This window comes from Telopea speciosissima, chromosome 3 (genome assembly GCF_018873765.1).
Source record: "Telopea speciosissima isolate NSW1024214 ecotype Mountain lineage chromosome 3, Tspe_v1, whole genome shotgun sequence".
Taxonomy (NCBI): domain Eukaryota; kingdom Viridiplantae; phylum Streptophyta; class Magnoliopsida; order Proteales; family Proteaceae; genus Telopea; species Telopea speciosissima.
The window spans coordinates 64,993,392-65,014,156 of record NC_057918.1 but is presented as its reverse complement, the minus strand read 5'-3'; the positions used below and the strand labels follow the sequence as shown (position 1 = coordinate 65,014,156).

At 39.6% G+C, this 20,765-nt stretch overlaps 2 protein-coding genes across 2 annotated transcripts in view; both read left to right on the top strand.

Moving 5' to 3' along the window:
• The first annotated feature begins 2,915 nt into the window (after positions 1–2,915).
• LOC122654634 (homogentisate geranylgeranyltransferase-like) overlaps positions 2,916–20,765 on the top strand; it is an 84,285-nt gene continuing 66,435 nt past the window's right edge. The window contains exon 1 of the mRNA XM_043848820.1: positions 2,916–3,192. The gene's annotated coding sequence lies outside the window, so the exon portion shown is untranslated. The remainder of the gene's footprint in view (positions 3,193–20,765) is intronic.
• LOC122654635 (homogentisate geranylgeranyltransferase-like) lies at positions 7,185–9,620 on the top strand. Its single transcript, XM_043848821.1, has 6 exons — positions 7,185–7,280; positions 7,378–7,473; positions 8,762–8,833; positions 9,087–9,185; positions 9,309–9,413; positions 9,564–9,620. The coding sequence occupies exons 1-6, from the start codon at positions 7,230–7,232 to the stop codon at positions 9,603–9,605; spliced, it is 465 nt and encodes a 154-aa protein (XP_043704756.1). The 5' UTR covers positions 7,185–7,229; the 3' UTR covers positions 9,606–9,620.

Genomic DNA, 20,765 nt, shown 5'->3' with positions numbered 1-20,765 from the left:
TTAAGATTCATGGGGGTGGCCAAAGAATTCTTAAGCTCTTCTTTGATGGAAAGATCATCTTTTATTCCTGTTTCATTAGGAGGTTTCAACCAGCTGAAACAAAAGAAGAAGATATCATTTTCACCACCTTTTATGGTGGTTCCATTGGAGAAGAGAAGGTTGCAGTCAAGCATTAATGGCTCTTCACTGCCTATACCAACTGCAAGTTTGGAGACGTTGCATCGCCGCCAGGGACAAGAAAAAGGTGACTCGCTCCTCTCTCTGTTAATTACTAATTTTTCAACTCACCAGTGAAATTGCTTAATTTTAATGGGGGGCCAGTTTTTTTCAAATTTGTGCGACTCTAGTAGTACACGCTTGGTTTGAGTTATCGGTATCGCCCATTGGTATTTCTTGCCACTGATCCCATATATTGTGCTGATATTGTATTGATGAAACAATACGGATAAGGGGTAAAATAGTAAAAAATCTATTTTTTAAGAAAATTATGGGTAAAATTGTCCGATATGGTCAATCAATGTATATATCGTATTGGTATTGAAGGTGACCGATACCCAATCCAATACCGTGCACTAAAACCATGACTTGGATCCAATTGAGAATAAAATCGTCAAAAATTGAAGGAAATAAAAAAATAAAAAATAAATAAAAACCCTCTAAACGTTAGTTTTCAACTTTTCATATTGGATCGGTCTAATTTGAATCTAGCAGTTTTTGTGGCACCCTCGTAGGCAAGGTTCAAAATCCAGGTATCAAACTTAGTATCGGTCATTGCCAAAACCTTTCCGGATTGGGATCGGATCAGTACAAATCGGCCAGGATCGGTCAAAAAACCCCCCAAAATCGTTTTTTTATGGATCTGTGTTGAGGTTTCGGTGTCTTGATTTCTGATGATGAACTGCTGTGTGGAGCCTCCAGTAGGTTTTTTAAGGACTATATGGGTATTTCGGTAAATTTTCTATATAGGGTTTTCGCTGTAAATCTATAGCGAGAGTTCTTTCTCTACATTGAAAAATCTGAGAGAGGTGTGAGGAACGAGCGACTGTAACCCTAGTCTCCATTGATAGTGAAACAGATCTCATCTCACCGTGGACGCAGACAACCTTGCCGAACCACGTAAATTCTTGTGCGCATTGTGTGATTGTGTTTGCGACTTCCATTCTTCTCTACATCGTGTTAGGTTTTTTTACAGATCTGGTCATGTATCGGCTAAAGGTGGTGGATGCTTTGATCTCGGGATCGGATCAGCCGATATTATCCGGATCAATATCGATTGGTATCGGTCAATATTGATCAAGATAATATAAAAAATAAACAAAAAAACTTAAAAAGATTGAAAAAATAAAAAAATATTCAGTTGGATCAATCAAGGATCGGATCGGATCGAATCGACCGATCCAACCGAGTTGGCCGATCCAGAGAACAATCCAGTCAAACCTAGTTGTATCGATCTAATCTGAGAATCGACCTCGATCAATACCAATCCAATCCAAGATTCAGAACCATGCTCGCAGGTATGTACGCCAAGCTTTCAACACCCGTCCTTTCGTTTAGGAAATGTCCCTTTGTATTCAAAGAATGACTTTTAGTGTTTCCTTCAATTTCTTAAAGTTATTATCAAAAGAAATTAAATTATAGTGGATGATCATTTTCTTACCTGACATTTTAGACCTTTTGGATGAAATCACTATATTTTTATTTTGATGTAATTAATGAGTATTTCATGTTCTGATTTCATGTTTATCTTTTGTACGTGGCCTTAATTAGGAAAATTGCATATTATATATGGGGGCTAATATTGTTTATTGGATGAAATCAGTATTTATAAGTCCTGTTGTGGCACATTGTTTATTGGTATTAGGATTTGTGCTTGAATGTGTTTGAATCATTTTATAATCTTATGTAAATCCAGTAATATTTTTAGCCTTAGGAATGACGCTTGAATGAGATGATTATTTTGACATTTCTACGTAAAAGAACAGAAATGTTATGGCCTTTAAGAATTATACTTGAAAATCATATAAAATATCATAACTAGGTATGACATGTGGTTTTAAGAATATCTATAGTCAGTTTAAAAATGTGAAAAATTCCTCTACCTATGTACTTCAACTTGTAAATCTAAAGAAAACTATTGAACAAAGAGGCTGAGAAGCAAAAGAACTATAACTTGCAACATTGAGCATGAGTCACTGAACAAAGGAGATCAACATATGTGCTAAAACTTGCCTTTCTGCTTGTAAAATAGGTAACTTGTATTTTGGCCTTTAAATCATCGTGAATCACTTTTTAGTGAGTGTGCGATGAAAGCTTTTGAGGTTCTAAACCTTGGTGAGGTGTTTCTCCTACCTTGTAAGGAGAGTGCGGTTGGGTGTTTCTCCTACAGTGCAATGAGAGTGGTTGATCTCCGGTAGATCACTGTGTGGGTGTTTGTCCTACCATGTTAAGGAGAGTGGGTGTTTCTCTTACAATGTAAAGAAGAGTGTGTACGTGTTTTTCCTACTATAAAAAGGAAACTGGTTTAGTGGAATTCCAAACAGGCAAGGACTTTGGGAGTGTGGACATAGGACGGTTTTGTGGCGTGTTAAACCACTATAAATCTTGTGTGTGTTGTCTCTATGTTTTCCTTTATCTCCATTGTTCATTTTATTATATTTAACTAATATCGGTTGGAGATTTGAGATAACAAATTGCAAAGAGTTCAAAAGAAATTTTGAAGTTGAGATTTTATTCCACACTTCCCAAATCACCCCTCTCTTGGGTTGCCTATATGGTTCTATACATTTTTTCTATCTCTTCAAAAGAATTAATAAATAAATAAAAAAAAGCATGTGAGTAATCATAGACTATGCCACCGCTCAGAGAAGCTCTTTGCTTAGATTAATTATAATTTGAGCTAATGTATCAAATTTTGCATGTGTAGGTATTTCCATACCATTTCACGTTAGAAAAATTTATTCACATAAAATAAAAAATAAATGGTTTGTCAAGCAAAGATTTCAACATTATTCACGAAGACTTTCAGCCTTAGCTGATGATCAAAAGAGTACGGAAAAACTGTTGTACGAGCAAGAAAGGTCAGAGTACGAGAATTCATCGAGATGTCAGGATGGTAACACTACCCAAACTGACCTTTCGAAAGCAGTAGATACATTTTTACTGTTTACTCGCCCTTATGCTTCATATGGCATTGTAAGTTTTGGTTACACTCTATAAATGACTTATGTTGAAATTATATAAAGTGACATTATTCTCAATGCAATATATCTGTTTGACTTTTTTTTTTTTTTTTAATCAGATTGTTGCTATAATATCAGCTTCTCTTTTTCCCATACAAGCTACTAGTGATATTTCCCCCAAATTTCTTTTGGGAGTATTCCAGGTGAGCATTAAGGTTGCCAATGGTCAATATAAATTGCTCTAAGTTTTTCCCAAAAAAAAAAAAGAATTTTTTTTGAAACTACAAAAAATATTTTAAAATTTTTTTTTTCTTCTAGACTGATATATTACTCATATTATTTTTGTTTCAGGCTGTGGTTGCAGCAATGTTTATGCAAACATATGTTAGTGGAATAAACCACTTGTATGATGTTGAAATCGACAAGGTACATCGATCTGAGACATGTTACAGTCTTTTCATGTAGTTTAAGGATATTCTACAATTTGATTAACATAATCTTATTTAACTTCTTAGTTATTCCTTGTGTGCTCAGATTAACAAACAACATTTCCCGTTGGCTTCTGGAGATTACTCAATTGAAACTGCTTGGGCCATTACATGTGCAGTTACCTTGCTGGTATAATTTTTAATTTCAATTGTTTGTCTCAAATACATACAAGTAAAGCTTCCATGGGAAAAATTACTCTGATATGGGATTAAAAGTTAATTGACTAAATCTCCCTCCTAAAAGATGATTAGTGGAGATATTGGAGAGAACTAAAATATTAACATATTTCACCACAAGGTATTGATTCCTAGAGGTATTAGGCCTCTTAGGAATGAAAGCCCCAACAACAATCCTCCACATTAGAACGAATGTTTCTAATAATGATTGGAATGGTGCTATTTTTATTCCGAAAGATTTGAAAATTCCTATCCTTCCAAATGGAGCCAATAGTAACAGTAGAACGCTAGCTTGGCAATACACTCTATCAGATCTCCCTTGAAGGTTCTCTGCATCCACTGAGCCTCCCACTCCATATTCCTCCCAAGACCCCTAGAAAGAGATCATAACCTTAGGATATCTCACCAAATTTGAGAGATGAAGGGGCATTCAAAAAATAGATTGTCCCAACTCTCCAATCTTGTCCAACAGAAACAAAAAAAAGGGAGCTACCTGAATAGAACGTCTCCAGAGTTGGTCCTTGGTTGGTAGGGCATCTAGCATACGCCTCCAAGCAATGAAGGATTGATGAGGAATGCAAGAATGAAACCAAATTGAAGCTGACCAAGGTAGCTTAGGGTTAGGGCATCTCAAAATCTCTCAGGCCGATTTTGAGGTAAATAGGCCATTAGAGTTATCTTTCCAAATGATGGAGTCAGGAGCCGCCTCACTAAGTCTACCAATACCGCTCAACTGATCCCAAACTCAAACGAGATCCCTCCACCTCCACCACCACTACAACCACAACCTTCACCACCACCATTGTCACGATCACCACCACCACCACCACTCCCACTCTTTCTTAGAGAAAAATAAAGAATTAATTCTCGGAATTTAGCTACCATATGGATTTTTTATTCTTGAAATATTTCAGATTGGTGCAACCAAAACTACTTCAATTTATTGACCAAAAATCTATTTGTTGACTATTTCATGAAATCAATCAGAATTGGAATAGAAATCATACCAAATATGACCTTAGTTAATTATTCTTTTTAATTATGAGATCAGAGTATGTTTTCCTACTTTCTACTTGTAATTATGTTTGCAAAGATTCCATGTACCACTGACAGTTCTTTCTTTGTTTTTTTTAATTTTTTATTTTACAGAGCTTTGGTATCGGATTTTTATCTCAATCAAAAGCCCTTTTATGTGGCCTGCTCATACATTTTACATTTGGAGGTGTATATTCCATTAATGTACGTTCCCACATCCATTTTCCTTTTTTAATTGTATATTATACTGAAAAAAGCTAAACAAATGAAAAATAATTCAAACAAAAGTGCAGTACAAAATAAAAAAACAAAAAGAAACAAATTGAAAATTTTAATTGAGATAAAAATATTTCAATTAAGGGAGTAATACTCTAAGAGAATAAATTAATTTTTTATAATTGAAAAGTTAGAAAAAATTTATTGCTTACTATTTTGGACTAGCAACTGCGAATAATATTAATCTAGGGGCAAATAAATTAAAGACCACACCACAAAATATGAATAAAACAAAATTAGACCAAAATTTATTAATGGAATCACTAATTTATCTCACAAATATTTCAAGTATCTCTTTTACATAATTTTGGTTCTCATCATTGTTTTTGAATTGAAACCTATAAAATATTCCAACCCTTATATCTAGTGAATTTGATGAAAGTAAAATAGCTAAGATGTATGTTCTTACAAGAATAAAACATGATGCTTTGACATGCTTTACTTGAGTCCCATCATTTAGCTTGGATAACATACTTACTAATAGGATCTCAAGAACTCTAAATTTTTTAATATTGATTGAAACATGCAATGGATCTTATAATTTATATCTATTATTCCTCTCATTTAGGAAGGTTTTGGTTTTATTTTGTTAATACATATGTAGTAATGTTTTATTAGTAGGTTACACAGATTCAGATTAATTACTTATAAAGCATACAACTTTTACATTCAATAAAAGGTGTTTAAAACTTCCTTGAGGGTCTTTTCTAGGATACATGAGTACTACAAATCGCAATATTAAGAAATATCATGTCTAAATGCAAAAGAGATTCTGTTTTTTTTTGTGGATATAATTGTCTTGCAAATGCGCAAGAAAATTGCTTTCTCGCTTCATGATTCTATCCGAAGTTATTGACATGGCATTGATGCATAAAAGTTGTCCTAAAAATGCATAAAGAAATTGCTTTCTCACTTCATGAAGGGTTGATGAAGTGAGAAAGCATTCAATAAGAGGTGCTTATGGTTCAAGAAATCAGAATTGGATGGCAGATCTTGATCAAATGAATTGGATTTGGTTGGCTGCGATTCCAATTCTGTGCTATTTAAATCAGTTACTTTGTACAAATTCCAGGGTTTAGGTCGATTTCGACTGAATTGGAATCAAAATCAATGCAGGTCGATGTCGCTGATTCGGCTTACTAGAACCATTCTTAGAAGTTATTTGAGGATCTTTTCTAGGATATTTAAGTACCAATAGTAATATTAAGAAATGCCATGTCTAAATGCAAAAGAATTTCTTTTGCATTTTGGATTGGTTTGGAGCGGCTAAAAAAATTGATTTCTTGCCTCATGAGTCTCACATAAAACCAAAATGTTGTAGGCTATTAAAATGTTTTTACCCTAATTCCCTGCCCTCTTGTTGCTACATTTATAACTCATCATTTATTGCTATTTAGTTTTTGTTTCAATGAATGCTAAAAACTTGCATCTATGTTGATGCACTTGTACGTGCTCTCATTGCCCCCCGCACTGGTGCAGGAGCTACATGACCAAAAACGATCTCTTGTCCTTGAAAGAAATAAAACTTCCACTAAGTTATATTATAGTGAATAACTTGCTATCACTAGAATGGTGAACTAAGAAGTTACACTTCTTTTAATTGATCCTTCTCTTATTCTCAAAAGTTATTTAATATAACATTTAATGTAGGTGTAAAAAAGAATTTTTAAAAAGTTAAAAGTTATTTAATGCGTTTTTTATGTGGAATGACAGGATGTATCCTCATTAAAAATGTGTTATATTAAAAGGGCTAAAAAGTAAGTTTACAATTTATTGTAATCAACCATGGTTACAATAAGATTTTTGGCAAAGTAAATCTTCATTATTTCATATATGAAAACCTTTATATTTGAATCTAAGATTATAATACTTACAAATTTATGTTGGCCATCTTATAACAGTGAGAATATTGTTAACTACACCTTTCCCCAATTTAAATTTCTCTATGATGTTTCAAAAGAATCATATGTGACAATAGAATTCATTGTTTAACTTTTTTCTCTTTCTTTTTTGTTATAATCAGCTTCCTTTTCTAAGATGGAAAAGAAACCCCTTACTTGCAGCAGTCAGCCTTATGTTTATACATAGTTTCTCTGTTTATATCCCTAATTTCATAAATGCTCAGGTATCGTCAGTTTACTTCCCATCCCATATTACAAGTTTATATTCTCATGCTGGGGGGGGGGGGAGGAGACTAATGAAACAGACCAACAAATTTGCAGAGATACTTACTTGGAAGGTCAATTGTGATTACAAAGTCGGTTCTACTAACAACAGTCATAATGTGTATACACTCTATTGCTCTCGGAATATTCAAGGTATAAATTTGTTATACTATTAATATATAGGAAATTTATTGAGAACTTTAGTTAGTGATTATATTGTGCTATTTCATTTAAAATTTTCCAACAAGAATAGTTTAAAGCTTAGAATATATTTGAACTAATTTTATTAATAAATGGAAAGAAGATACAACCTATACGTAACTTTAAATCTTCTCACTTCCCTTACTGTGACATATATAAAATTACTTCAACCTGCCAATCAGGTAAGCGTAGATTGCTATGTTAATGTGTAAAGCAAAGAGCTAGACAACAATCAGTACACGAATCCCTTTCTTAGCACAAGCACATTTGAAGTAATTTCATTGATAAATGGAAAGAAGTGTAATGGTACTGAATGAACATTATTTCACCACTTCACAAACAAAAGAATCAGATTTGCACAATATTTAGATGCTTGAGAAATCTAATCTCTCCTCTTCTGAGAGGGTCATTTGGTAGGCTTCCGGTTGTCCGGCAGATGTAATGACCCATGATGGTGCATTTTTTACGGAAGTAAGCCGCATCAATTCCACTCGGGCAGATCCATGGTCCTGTTGGACCTTCCAAACTTGTTTCCCCATATCCTTCTCTAATTTTTGAGGACCTTATTTATCAAGAATCCAATGTCTTAATTCAAGGCTGTGTAAGGTAAGCATTCTAGGTTGATTTTGCATTCTCGGATGATAAAAATAATTGTTTTTATCGTCTAAGAATGCAAAATCACCCAAAAATGCATTCCAAACACACTGCAAAATTTTGAAGGGTTACAATTGAATTTCTAGGAATTTACACCTTTACACTTCCATTTCTAACCTTATCTCTTGCAATTCAACTCACCCTTCTCATAACCCTCATCCTAACCCCAGCCAACGTTTAATTGATGACCCATCTTCTAATTTTGTAGATCAGTCCATGATAGTTGATGGTCATATTGGACTTCTTTCTTTGCACTTTTGATGAACTTTCATTATTGGCTGTTTATTTATCTTGGTAGTTAATGATTTTTATATTTTTAGGATATTATAATGCTTAATTATTAGATTATTTTATATTAACAAAATTTCTGAACATCTATAACTAGGGTCTAAAACTATTTCTAATTTAAAAAAGATTCAGTAGATCTAATTACATTTATGATTTTGAAATGGGACTTGGAATAGAAAGCTTTTATTATGGTATATTATGAATAAATTATATGACTAACAAGCACCAATATCGGAATAACATAATTTGATAAAAATATATATTATTTGATATGATTGTAATTTTTGGCATTAAACAGGACATACAAGATACAGAAGGAGATAAAGAGAACGGAATACAAACCTTCAGCACTGAACTTGGAAGAGAAAAGGTAAGTGAAAAATCTTGCTTCCATTCTAAGCACTGAACGAAAAGACCTCTTGAACAATTAATGACCACTAGGTCCCAATGGAGCAACCTTACTATTGCATCGATGTTGGCCCTCAGTTTTATAACGATATTAATCAAAATAAAATTTCCTATCATCTGCACTCTCTCTTTTTTTTTTTTTTGCTGGTGTATATTTTGTCAAAGAATATGAGAATAAAAATTCAACCTAACAAGTTTGCTACTCATTTGAACAGGCATTTTTTCTTGGCATCAGTGTCCTTTTAGTAGAATATGGAATTGCTATCGTAGTAGGGGCTTCTTCTACTTCTACTTTATTTAGCAAGTTCATCTCTGTATGTAACTTACGCCTACAACTTTAACTAATGGATCACTTGTCTATTCGTGCCTGTATACGCACGTGTGTGTGTGTGTGTATTATTTGTAATTAATGCGATATGATGTTTCATTGTATGTAGGTAGCAGGTCATTGTTCGCTTGCTTTAGCTCTATGGTTTCGTTCTAAATCTGTTGATGTTAAAGACAATTCATCAGCAATATCCTTTTACATGTTCGTTTGGACGGTAAGTCACATTGATCTCACGAATTCATTTAATTATTTGTTCTAATATATTTGCCCACATAATCATTCATTTCATGCTTACTAAATTTAATGATAAATGTAAGAAGATTCATTTATGTTTAGCTAACCACTAAAACCTTTTCTTTTGCAGCTATTCTATGTTGGGAATGTCCTCATGCTATTATATCGTTGAGAAAAACATTGCATAAATACAAAAGTAGTGGGTCGTTGATCACCTATAAATAGGACATGTGACCTCATTTCCAGACAAAATCACAAAGTAGGAGTGTGATAAAGTGTGAAAGAGATATGATTAAGAAGTGACTGGATTCACAATTGGATTTGATATTTGTAATTCATATTTTCTTATTATCTTTTATTTCCCTTTGGAAAAATTGAATGTACTAATGGGGTGTATGAAGAACTAAAATAAAAGGAATGCAAACTACATATTTGGCATTTCATAAAAAACTATGTAATTGGCAAATCATTCATAAAAGATAATTCATCATCCGAAATTAAAAAAAAAATGATTCATGTGAAGAATATTAAAACAGAAACAGAGCTAACATCCATACTGAAGTATGCTAGAATTATTTGGCTCATTCTCCCAGACCCTCAAACATGTGTAGACACCGAATTTTGACATCTTGGAAGAGTGACTCGACGATGATGAGTAAAGCCCGATTGACTGACTAGACAGTGAAAAATTACCATTTTATCCCTACCCTACTTTTGTAACCAGGCAGTCCCAAATAGAGCCAAACTCCCTAGGATAACCTTATTTAACCATTCTAAGTTCACACGTGAAGTTTCGACCAAATCCGGTAACTTTTGTGAAAAATGACTATTTTGCCTCTAATGTGTTTTTCGACATCTTGACTTGTTGATTTGACCCAAAATCGCTTGGATGACCTTATTTGGTCATATTAAGCATACGTAAAATTTTGTTCAAATCCGATGTCGTTTGGTATTTTCACTAATTGCAAAATGATCATTTTGTCCCTAGTGTGTTTCTTGGTATTCAGACTGTCCGATTTGACCGAAATCATTTGTATGACCTTATTTGGTCACCTTATTTGGTCATATTTTGCTTGCAATCAAAATTTTGTGTAAATCCAATATCATTTGGGCCTTGCTCGACATGAAATGGCATTTTTCATTTTCCTTGATTTCTGTGCCACTTTTCAATAAAATATGGCCACATCATCCATACAGATGGAAAGTAAATGTCGAGGGCTTCTCGATGATTTGTGATGCATCAAAATTGGTCAATCGATTTGGGAAATATTAATTTGAACGTTGACCTTAAAAACGAAATCTTTTTTAAAAAAAAAAAATTCGGATCAACCTGACTTGACTCAGGCCAGCTGGACTATCAGTAGGCCACTAGGCCCACTTGCATACACTGTGCATGAACAATGCACAGTGCGCACCACCCAAGCTCTGCTCATTGCGCACCCATGCTACCAACCCCCGTTTTGTCCCCTCCTACAGTCCTTTTGGTCATTTTGGCAAACAGCTGGTGGGCTATAAATAGCCCCAATTTGAACCCATTTAGACGAAGCCCTGGTGAGTGAAAATTCCTGGAAAAAAAAACTACCTTTGGAAAGCCCTTTCTGCCTTCTTTCAAGCCCCTCTGGTCGCATCCATAGACTCCCCATGGTTTAGGAGAAAATATGACCCAAATGTCTATTTTGATACTTTGAACATTTTGTCCTATAAGGGTTTTTTGGTAATTTTTTTCACTTCGCATTTCCTTAACATTTTATGTGCTCTTGATGTTCCAAATGCATGTTGTTTTTTAATCATATTTGTATTATTTACAGCATTTAAAAATGTTTTCATGCCTTTGCACATATTTTGGCCTTTTAGTGGCATTTGTGTTGGTTGTGTTGGTCTCAAAGCTGTTTTGTTTCTCAATAAGTGTCTCTCCTTCATGACATAATCATAGGCTTAGTTTTTTTTTTTTTTTTTTTTTTCTATATATATTTTTATGTAATTGGTCTCGTTTTATCACAGAGTTAGTTTTTCTAACTTAGGTAAAATCTTTCAATTAGTTTAATTAGGTGCATAACACGTATAATACAACAGTATACAACAGAGTTTGGTCTAGGAAGACCGACCGTCAATTGGGCAGTTGCTGGGTGCCTAACATCTTCCCAGCCTGTAACTTGACACTTACCCAAAGATCTGAGGTAGACCGTCCATTGAGTAATTGTAGTTAATTTAGTGCCTTTTCCTGTGAAAAAAGGGGCACCATTCATGGGTCCTAGACCTCAAATCTAGGTGGCAACTCCCATTTTTCATTTTTTATCTCTCCCTCGGATGTAGACTCGAGAATGGCTTTCATCTGCTGTACCTACAACATGCAAGATCGTTTAGATCCATTATCGCATCAGCAATCGTTAATCTGTCTTCTTTGCCCATTTGGGTCTCTCTTCTAGAGCTTCCCTTCCACCTATGGAGACAGAATGGCTTAACCACAATAGACTCAGTGCTTGGAAACCTCTATGTTCTGATCAGAGAACAAAACAGCAAGACCGTCTTGCCTTCGGTCGCTTCTCATCAAAGTTTTTATAGTGGGTGTAAGTCTTGTTGAGTTTTTTTGCTACATTTGTTAGGTACTTGACTGATACGCCAAAAGCTCTAGAGCTGATGGAACACATTTAATCAAGCTCTTTAACCTATACCATATTAGGCTGGCCCAATCTAGCGTCCATACACTAGAGTGGGCCATATTAGGCACATAACAGACCACCATGCTTCTATAGCCGTCGTTCCCAGTGGCTCTCATTCTAGGCAGTTCTCACTCTAGCGGTAGGTAGCCCTTTCAAAGCGGCTCTACTGTGCTCCAGGATTTTTGCCTAGCGGCATGTAGCCCTTTCTTAACGACTTTCTCTCTACAGATAGCCCTTCTCCTAGGTTACCCTTTCCGTGACTCAAACCTGTGACATGGTGACTGGCTCAAATACCAAATTTGAGGTACTTGATCAATATGTCAAAATCTCCAAAGCTGATGGACGCGTTAAATCAAGCCCTTTAACCTATCCCATATTAGGCTGGCCCAATCTAGCACCCATACATTAGAGTGGGCTCCATTAGGCACATAACAACATCACTAGTGTCTGCGCCCAATATTTCCCAGTCTCATATCCAACCAAAATCTTATCATAGATGGAGAGTAAGGCCCCTAAACCTTGGTAGGCCTTCTGTGTGCCATGAGGATGTTATCAGGCCCCTGCAGGGATCTGACCTTACCCCTTTCCCCTCCAATGTTACCTTGATTGTTGAAGAACTGGTGTTTTGAATTCTTCCCACTCCAAAAATGATTCAGTCCTGCCCCTCTGTAATTGTATTCCTGCCCTTGCAAGCAGGGTATTAATTTAAGGAATTGGTGCCGAATTGATCTCTGTCGATTCCGATTCAGATTGGATCAGAATCAGTCTGATTAACCCAAGAATTGAATCAGCCTGGAAGGACAGAAATCGAGAGAATCTCAGGGTGAATATTCTGATTCAGAATGAAAAAAAAAAATCATAATCGGACCCAGCCAATTTTGAAACAAATCGTCTGATTCCCCATCCGATTCACCGATTTTTGAAAACCTACTTGCGTGTCTTTTCTCGCATGCTAACCCTTACACCACTTTGGCATCTATTGATGCTCAATTGGACATCGGTGTGTCAATTGGTTCGATTCAAGATACAACATGTGAAAAAACCGAAATCTAATAGGAGCATGTGTTTCCAAACCAGAATTGAAGTAATACGGTTTGGTTTTATTTGTTTTTCATTCGGTTTTGACCCCGGTTTGTATTTAGTTTGGGCCCTATTTTAGGTGTTTGGGTAAACTTTTTACATCTTTACAAAAAAAAAAAAAAACCTTTTTTATTAGAGCTATGATCTACTAAACTTTCTCCAAACAATAAAATGAAATAAATTTTTCATCAACATTAATTAAAATATTAAAAAAACATAATATATTTGGTTCCTTATTCTGTATATCAATAGGTAATTCGATTTGATTTAACAGTTTCAATCATGAAATTGAAACCAAAACCGAACCATTGAAAGAATTTAGATTTTGAAACCACAACAGAACCAATTTAATTCGGTTTTATTCGTTTTCAAATGGCCGATTTTGGTTTCAGTTCTAAATTGACACCCATTAGGACACTTGTGAAGACTCAAATGCCCCTGGCGACTTAGTTACCCTCATGGCGCCCTCCTCTGTTGGTGCTGCTGTGGGTTGTGATCCCGGCCAATCGGTGGGCCTATTAATGATATGGCCTCTCACCCTTAGGGAGTATCTGAAATGGGTAGTGGTTATCAGCCCCTCGGTGGGCTCCCTTCTCTCAATTCTCCTTCAATTGGGCTGCCGCCTGCCGGTTGGGCTTGGGGTGGAGGTGCGCCCATCTCCATTGGAAATCTTTCGAACTACTCTCCTGGGGGAATTGATTTGGTGGTTGTTGCGTCAGAAATCCTCTCGGAGCGAGTTCTACCTGCAAGACAAGGATTAGCAGGGAGTACTGGGTGTCGCTGGTGATCTCACTCCGATGCTTAAGTCAGATCTTTGAGCAATAGTCAGAATAATGAGAATTCAGATGGCTTAGATGTGTGTTACCTCCCTTATTTAAGGTGGTGGAGAGTTCGAGTTGTGCTGGAATTGGAAAGCTGAAATCCCGAAGTGGAGCCGTTGGAGAGTATAATTCGGAGATAATGTTTATCCATCGCTTCCCACATGCCTGATTAGGCATGACGTGGACGGAAGTCTAGGACCATGTCAATCCATGATAGACTTGGAGTGTCCTACGTAAGCTTCATAGGATATCTCTTTCGTTTGGCATATGCAATGACACCTTTGTCCCTTGATCGAACTCTCGAGCTGGGCCTGGATTTCTCGATCTTTATAGCTTGTTCTGACCGAACCGGTATTCTTATCCCAACACGAGCCCCCACTCCTCTGGAAGTGTGCATCCGGGGGGGTTAAGCTAAGATTGCTCTACGAGTATCTCTTCGGCACGTGTGATCTGACAAGTTGGCTGTTGAGTGTGATTTGCTGATTCATCCGTCACAAGCCACGTAGCCGAAAAACCCTAAAGGTGTCTCGACTCGAGGCGACGTTCAACGTTCCTCCAATGTACAAACACGTGTTCGTAGGCATTATGATCTCTAGGCTAAGCCTATAGTCGATTGATCCTGGTCATGTCAAGTCTTCCAATGTGGTTCAGTCATGTGGCATGAACATTAATTTCTCTGGGAGACGCCAAACGCCAACTACCCCTAGCCATCCGATGGGTCGCGTCCCTTGGACGTTGGATTTGGAAATGTCTCCTCTTCTTCATGTGCATAAATTGAAATTTCACTTTTACGGCAATCTTCTACTGATTCCTTCCATTTCTGAGCTTCGCGCCTCTCGTGATTCCTATCTTTTGTTATAACATCTTACTCCAGTGCCGTCGCATACTCCGGTGCCATCGCATTTACGGGCCCTCAGACAAAGTTCTTCTCCTGTGGCTTTGCGTCGATCGCCCAGTACTCTTGACCTTTATCAGTAAGTTTCTTCGATCATGTCTTCTTCTTCTACTTCCCAGGCGGAGTCCCACAGGGATTCCGACAATGTTGCCCAAATGAGTGGGGGTTCCGACCCTGAGATGAGCTCTGAGGAGACCCAAGAGCAACAGTCTATACTTTTTGGGTCAAAGAGATTCTCTGCCCGGGTCCGTCATTTGACCCAAGACACTGTTGCTCAGCCTAGCGGTGAGAGAGCAACATGCGAAACTTTTGTTGAGCGCATTGCAGACTGCAGTAGTGCCTCCGGAGTTGAGGAGGAAGAGGGTGCCTCGGTGAGGCCCACCGGTGTGGCAGCCTTTGAAAGCACCATGACCGAGGATTCTTTGTTGCCTTTCGCATTCGGCACAGATTTCCTGCATCGGTATAGACTTGGGTCCCTACCAAGGCTGAGAGGGCGAACACCCCACGGCTAAATACTGTGTGCTTGTATGAAGTTGCCTTTCAGTGCGGTCTGCGCTTCCCTGTTCACCAGTTCGTTCAGGAAGTGTTGGATCGCTTCGAGATTTCCCCTGGCCGATTGGTTGCCAACTTCTAGAAGCATCTTCTAGGCTTTTACTTGTTCTTTGCCCAACTCGATCGCAAGGCCTCGTGGGCCCTATTCCTATATTTTTACCACCTGAAGCCGTCCAGCGATGAGTGGTTCTATGTGGCTCGACATAGTCCCCTGGGGTCGTACGGACCCAAGTCCTTTGTCTCCCATATACCTGAATCAGCAAAGAAATGGAAAGATCGCTTTTTCTTTGCGCGTATTGAGGGTAACCCCTTTAGAGCGGACTGGGGATCCGCTCGGTTATGGACTGGTAATCAAGTCCCTATGCTGAGCGCATATGATCAGCGATCTCTCGAGATAGCAGCGACGGGTACGGCTTGCAACGTGCATGGTCTGGCAAACGAGGGTCTGCTGATTGAGCAAGGACTGAGCTTAGCTCGGGGTGAGTCCCTTTCGCCTTGAACTTATCTTTTTACGACCATGATCTACCTCTGAGTTTATGTCTTTCTTTTCAGTGGACTACGATCGGACACCCACGATCTTCACGAGCAGGCTGCATCGGCCAGGAAAAAAGCTCTAGAGAAGCAATCTCAGCGCACAACTCGCCCCTCGCTCCCAGGTATCTCCATAAGGGATTCTTCTTTTGCCAGCAGTAATCAGAGGAGGCAGGAGGGTTCCTCCAAGGGCAAAGAGAAGGTGCCCAGCAAGGTCTTGCCACCCAAGATTCCCAAGAAGAGGCCGCGTGACGAAGCAGTGGGCGTCGACCCTGCCTCAAAAAGAGTTGCGCAGGGTATCGTGTCCTCGGGGGAGGCCATCCAAACCCCAAAGGCCCCCAAGCCAGCCCCCCAGGACATTCCGAAGGGGAAATCAGGCAAAGGTGCAACCGGCGTCCCCCCCCCTCCTAGGGGAAGAAGCGCCTTTAGTTTCAGTGGGAGGTCTACGAGAGCGAGTCCTCCCTTCATTCTCCTCGCGTGGTAGGCGAGTTAATGGACCATGGTCCTTCGGAGGACGTGGAGGACTTTCGGTCCCGATCGGACGAGGAGCTTCTGAACTCGTTCGCGTTGGATTTTGCCAGGGTATGTCTCGAGCCAAACTATTCTCCTTGTGATTCACTTTGAGTCTTTTCTGATATGGTTATTACTTTTATAGGTTACTCGCGGGGCGAGGGAGTTGTGATGGCGAATGGCGGCCTTGTCGTCCTCCTACGAGGAGGAGAAGAGAATGAGGGAAGCCGCTGAGGAGCAGACAGAAATTGCTGGGACCACCATTTCTAACATGAAGGAGGCTACCAAGGGTCATGAGGATGCACTTAAGGGTTTTACAGAGCACATCGAGGCACTGGAGGTAGAGCTGGAAAAGGCTAAGAATGATGCTGCGATAGTGTCGAGGAAGACCGACTCCATCGCGGTGAATTTTGTTACTTTCTAAAACAAGCTGCCCTAGGTGATCGAAGATGCTGTCAAGGCGGCGTTGGAAGCTTTTAAGTCCTCTGATTAATTGAGAGAGCGCATGAAGGAGGTGAGTCACAAGGGTTACACGACTGGGGTTGATGATACTGTGAAGTATGTCCTCGAGTCAACCCCTGGCTACGACTTCTCTAGCTTCGGTTACTATGTTCCCCCTGTCCCCGTGACTCCGGACGTGCCAGAGGTTGTGGGAGATCTTATGGTTATAGACAACCTCCCTACTTTAGCGTCTTCTTCGACTGTTGTCGCGCCTCCTGCGGATGAGCCCACTCTCCCCGACTCTCCTCCCGCTGATGTGGCCTTGGCATTTGCAGATCCTTCGCAGGTCCCTTCTCCAGCTGATCCTTCACCCACTGATGCAGCCACCATCTCCGATCCTCCTGCCAGCAATTTAATGCTTGGATGTTTCTCTTTTTCTCTCGTTCTTCCCCTCTTTTTTTATTTTATTTTTAAAATGTAGAAATTTGGTTTTGTCATTAATGAAACACTTTTCTCAAGTATCGGAGCACGTTCTTTTCTTTGACCGAGAATTCTTTCACTTGGGCTAGCTGACTCTTAGGTCACGTCGTTCTTTCTTCCCTCTGAAATTTTGACGTTTCACCTTCTTCGTGATGTAAGCGTCATTATGACGTTGAGTCTTTCCCCAAATATCTTCTGCAAATCTTCCCAGTAGGCCTTTATTGCCATTTCTTTTCGATTGACCTTTGATTTCTTTTACCACTTATGGGAACTAACCTTTGAACTGCTTTCTTGATAATGATGCTCTTCAAGTTTCTCTGGGAATCCTTGAGCCAATGAGGGTTGACCACGTGCCGTTGGATATATGGGAACTGAATCGCTATTCCTGTATTCACGCCGCTTCTAGCCTATGAGAGGCGTGCGATTTAGTAGGATCTGGCCACGTGGCCCACAATCTGACTTGCCATTTATGTTGCTCTGGGTTTTGAACCGTCTTCCTTCTGCGCCTAAATCCTTTCCAATGTCTATAGAAAACGTGAGTCAGTGGGATTAGTCCAAGTGGCTTGAGGATTTATACGTCTCTTGGGCGATTTAGGTTATCGAACCGTTGTTTTTCTCCTTTAAATAGGGATTGCATGCTTCAACTCTTGCATCGTTCACGGGGTTATGGCTCCCTCTTCTACGTTGCCATTCTGTCTTCTCTTCAAGGATTTACGCTCCCTCTGTTGCACATGGCTCCATTGTTTTTTCAGATGTCGAGGCTGTAAATTTTGGAGACTTTGCCTGGTGCTATTTTCGGCTTCAATCTTCCATCGACATTGAACTTCACGGCTTCAATCCTTGACCGACATGTCATGTCCTTAGGGCGGGTGGCCGTGGGGTATCCCCTTTGTGTTTCCTTCCATACCAATCTCTCTGGGGTGGTAAGGTAACATTAAAGGGGTGGAGAATCTTGAGGAGGCCGCTGTTGCTACCCTCCCCGGTTAACGTGCCTAGAAGGTTGTGAAGTGGAGCTATCAGAGATGCTGAAGGACCCTAAGCCTCCTCACGTTTATGTTCCCCCAACCCTTCTTCCCGGTCGAAGAGGGGGAGGTGATGACTGAGCCTCTTGGGGCCCAGAGCATTTGTATTGTGAATCCCATTTAGCAGGGCGGTCTTCTCTTGATTTTTGGGGTCACTTAGGGAGTGCAACTTTTGATGGGCTCTGTATCAGCCTGTCTGACGCTGCTGTTATCAATGCTACTCCTGTTTCACACCTGATGACCCCTAGTGCTTGCGCTTCATCAGCTTCTCCTGTTCAAGTATGCCAAGGTGTTCTTCTTCGGACTTGCAAGGCTATGGAGCTCTTAGTTTTCCACGTTTTCTCTTTACAGGTTGTTGTGTTTGTACTGAGAGCGATCTCTGTAACTTTTTTGTGTATTGCGATCTTCGCTTGTACTTGTACCTTCTGAAAAGGTTAATAAAAGATTCTTTTATTTTTTACTTATGCTTGCCTTGTATCACGTCTTGGATGTTTAAGATCTATTCTTGACCGAGGAGATCATGGCTTTCTTCTAACTTTGCGAGTCAGGCTTCCGTGCTAACCATGGAGGCCAGTCTTTCGTGCTCACCCTTGCGAGTTAGACTTTCATGCTGACTACAGTAGTTAGGCTTTTGTGCTAACCTTGGTGAGCTAGACTTTCATGCTGACTATGGGAGTCAGACTTTGGTGATAGCCCTGGCGAGCTAGGCTTTCGTGCTGACTACGAGAGTCAGACTTTCTTGCTAACTCAACGAGCCAGACTTTCGTGAATGCTTGCACAGTATTTGGATCACGAAGTGATATTTCATTGACTAAAGATAACTTTACAACGATCACTTACTGATAAAAATTTTTTAGATTCTCTGAATTCCATGGTCGTGGTATCTTGTTGCCCCCGGGGTCTTCAAGCGATAGGTCCCTGGCCTGATCTGCTTGGAGATCACATAGGGTCCTTCCCAGTTTGCATTCAGCTTGCCTTGGTGCTATGGTTGGGAAGCGCTAACTTTTCGTAGCACTAAGTCTCCAGCTCTGAATGTCCTTTCCTTGACTTTAGAATTGTACTAACGAGTTGTTCTCTATTTATACGCCACATTTCTCATTAGCGCGTCCTCCCTGACTTCATCTAAGAAATCTAGGTTTGCCCTCAGCCTGTCTCGGTATGTTCTTTCATTGAAGTTCAGACTTTTGAGTAACCCTGCTACAACTTCAACTGGGGCCAATGCTTCGGTTCCATAGGCGAGCCTGAACGGGCTCTCCCCCGTGGGCGTTCGAACTGTAGTCCTGTACGACCATAGTACGCTGGGTAATTCATCAACCCATTTTCCCTTCGCCTCAGTTAGCCTTCTTTGCACTCCTGTGAGCAGGGTGCTGTTTGTGACTTCTGCTTGACCATTTGCCTAAGGATATGCGACGAAGGTCGTTCGATGTTCAATGCCGTATTGGGCGCAGAACGCATTGAACTGCTGGTTGTCAAATTGTTTCCTGTTATCCGTCACCAGAATCTTTGGCAGGCCAAACTTGTAGATAATCTTATCTCTAAAGAATTTCTCCATTTGTTGCCGCGTGATTTTGGCTAAAGGCTCAGCTTCCACCCATTTGGTGAAATAGTCCACAACGACTACGAGATATTTTCTTCTCCCGAGGCTGGGGTGAAGTTACCCAGTATGTCCATTCCCCACATGGCGAAGGGGATAGGACTAAGTATAGAAGCCAACTCCTTAGCGGGCTGCCGTGGTATGTCTGCGAACTTTTGGCATTGCTTGCACCTTCTTACGTACTAGATGGCGTCCTTGTGCATGTTGGGCCAATAGAGTCCAGCTCTCAGTACTTTATAGGCCAGGTGGTGTCCCCCCATAAGACTGCCACATATGCCTTGATGGACCTCTGTCAAGGCGTTCAAGGCATGTGCGGGAGTCAAACATTTCAGCAACGGGCCTGTGATTGACCTTTTGTAAAGTTCTCCCTCTATTAAAGTATACCGGGCGGCACGACCTCAAACCTTTTGTGCCTCTGTTTTATCTTGGGGTCGGAGTCGTCTTTCAGATAATCGATGATCGGGTCCATCCAGCTGGGCTCGACCTCGACCTACGTGACCTCTTGAGCTAGATGAGTGGGTCCATAAAGTTGTTCAACATATACTGAGCTGTCAAGCTATGCTAGTTCTTCTTTAGACAAACGCGAATGTGTGTCTGCCTTCTCGTTCTCGCAACGCGAAATCTTGATTATCTCGAAGTTCTCGAATGAGCTCAGTAACTGTTTCAGTTCTTTCAAATATGCTGCCATACGATGATCCTTGCCCTCATAATCCCCATTGACTTGGTTTATGACCAGCTGTGAGTCA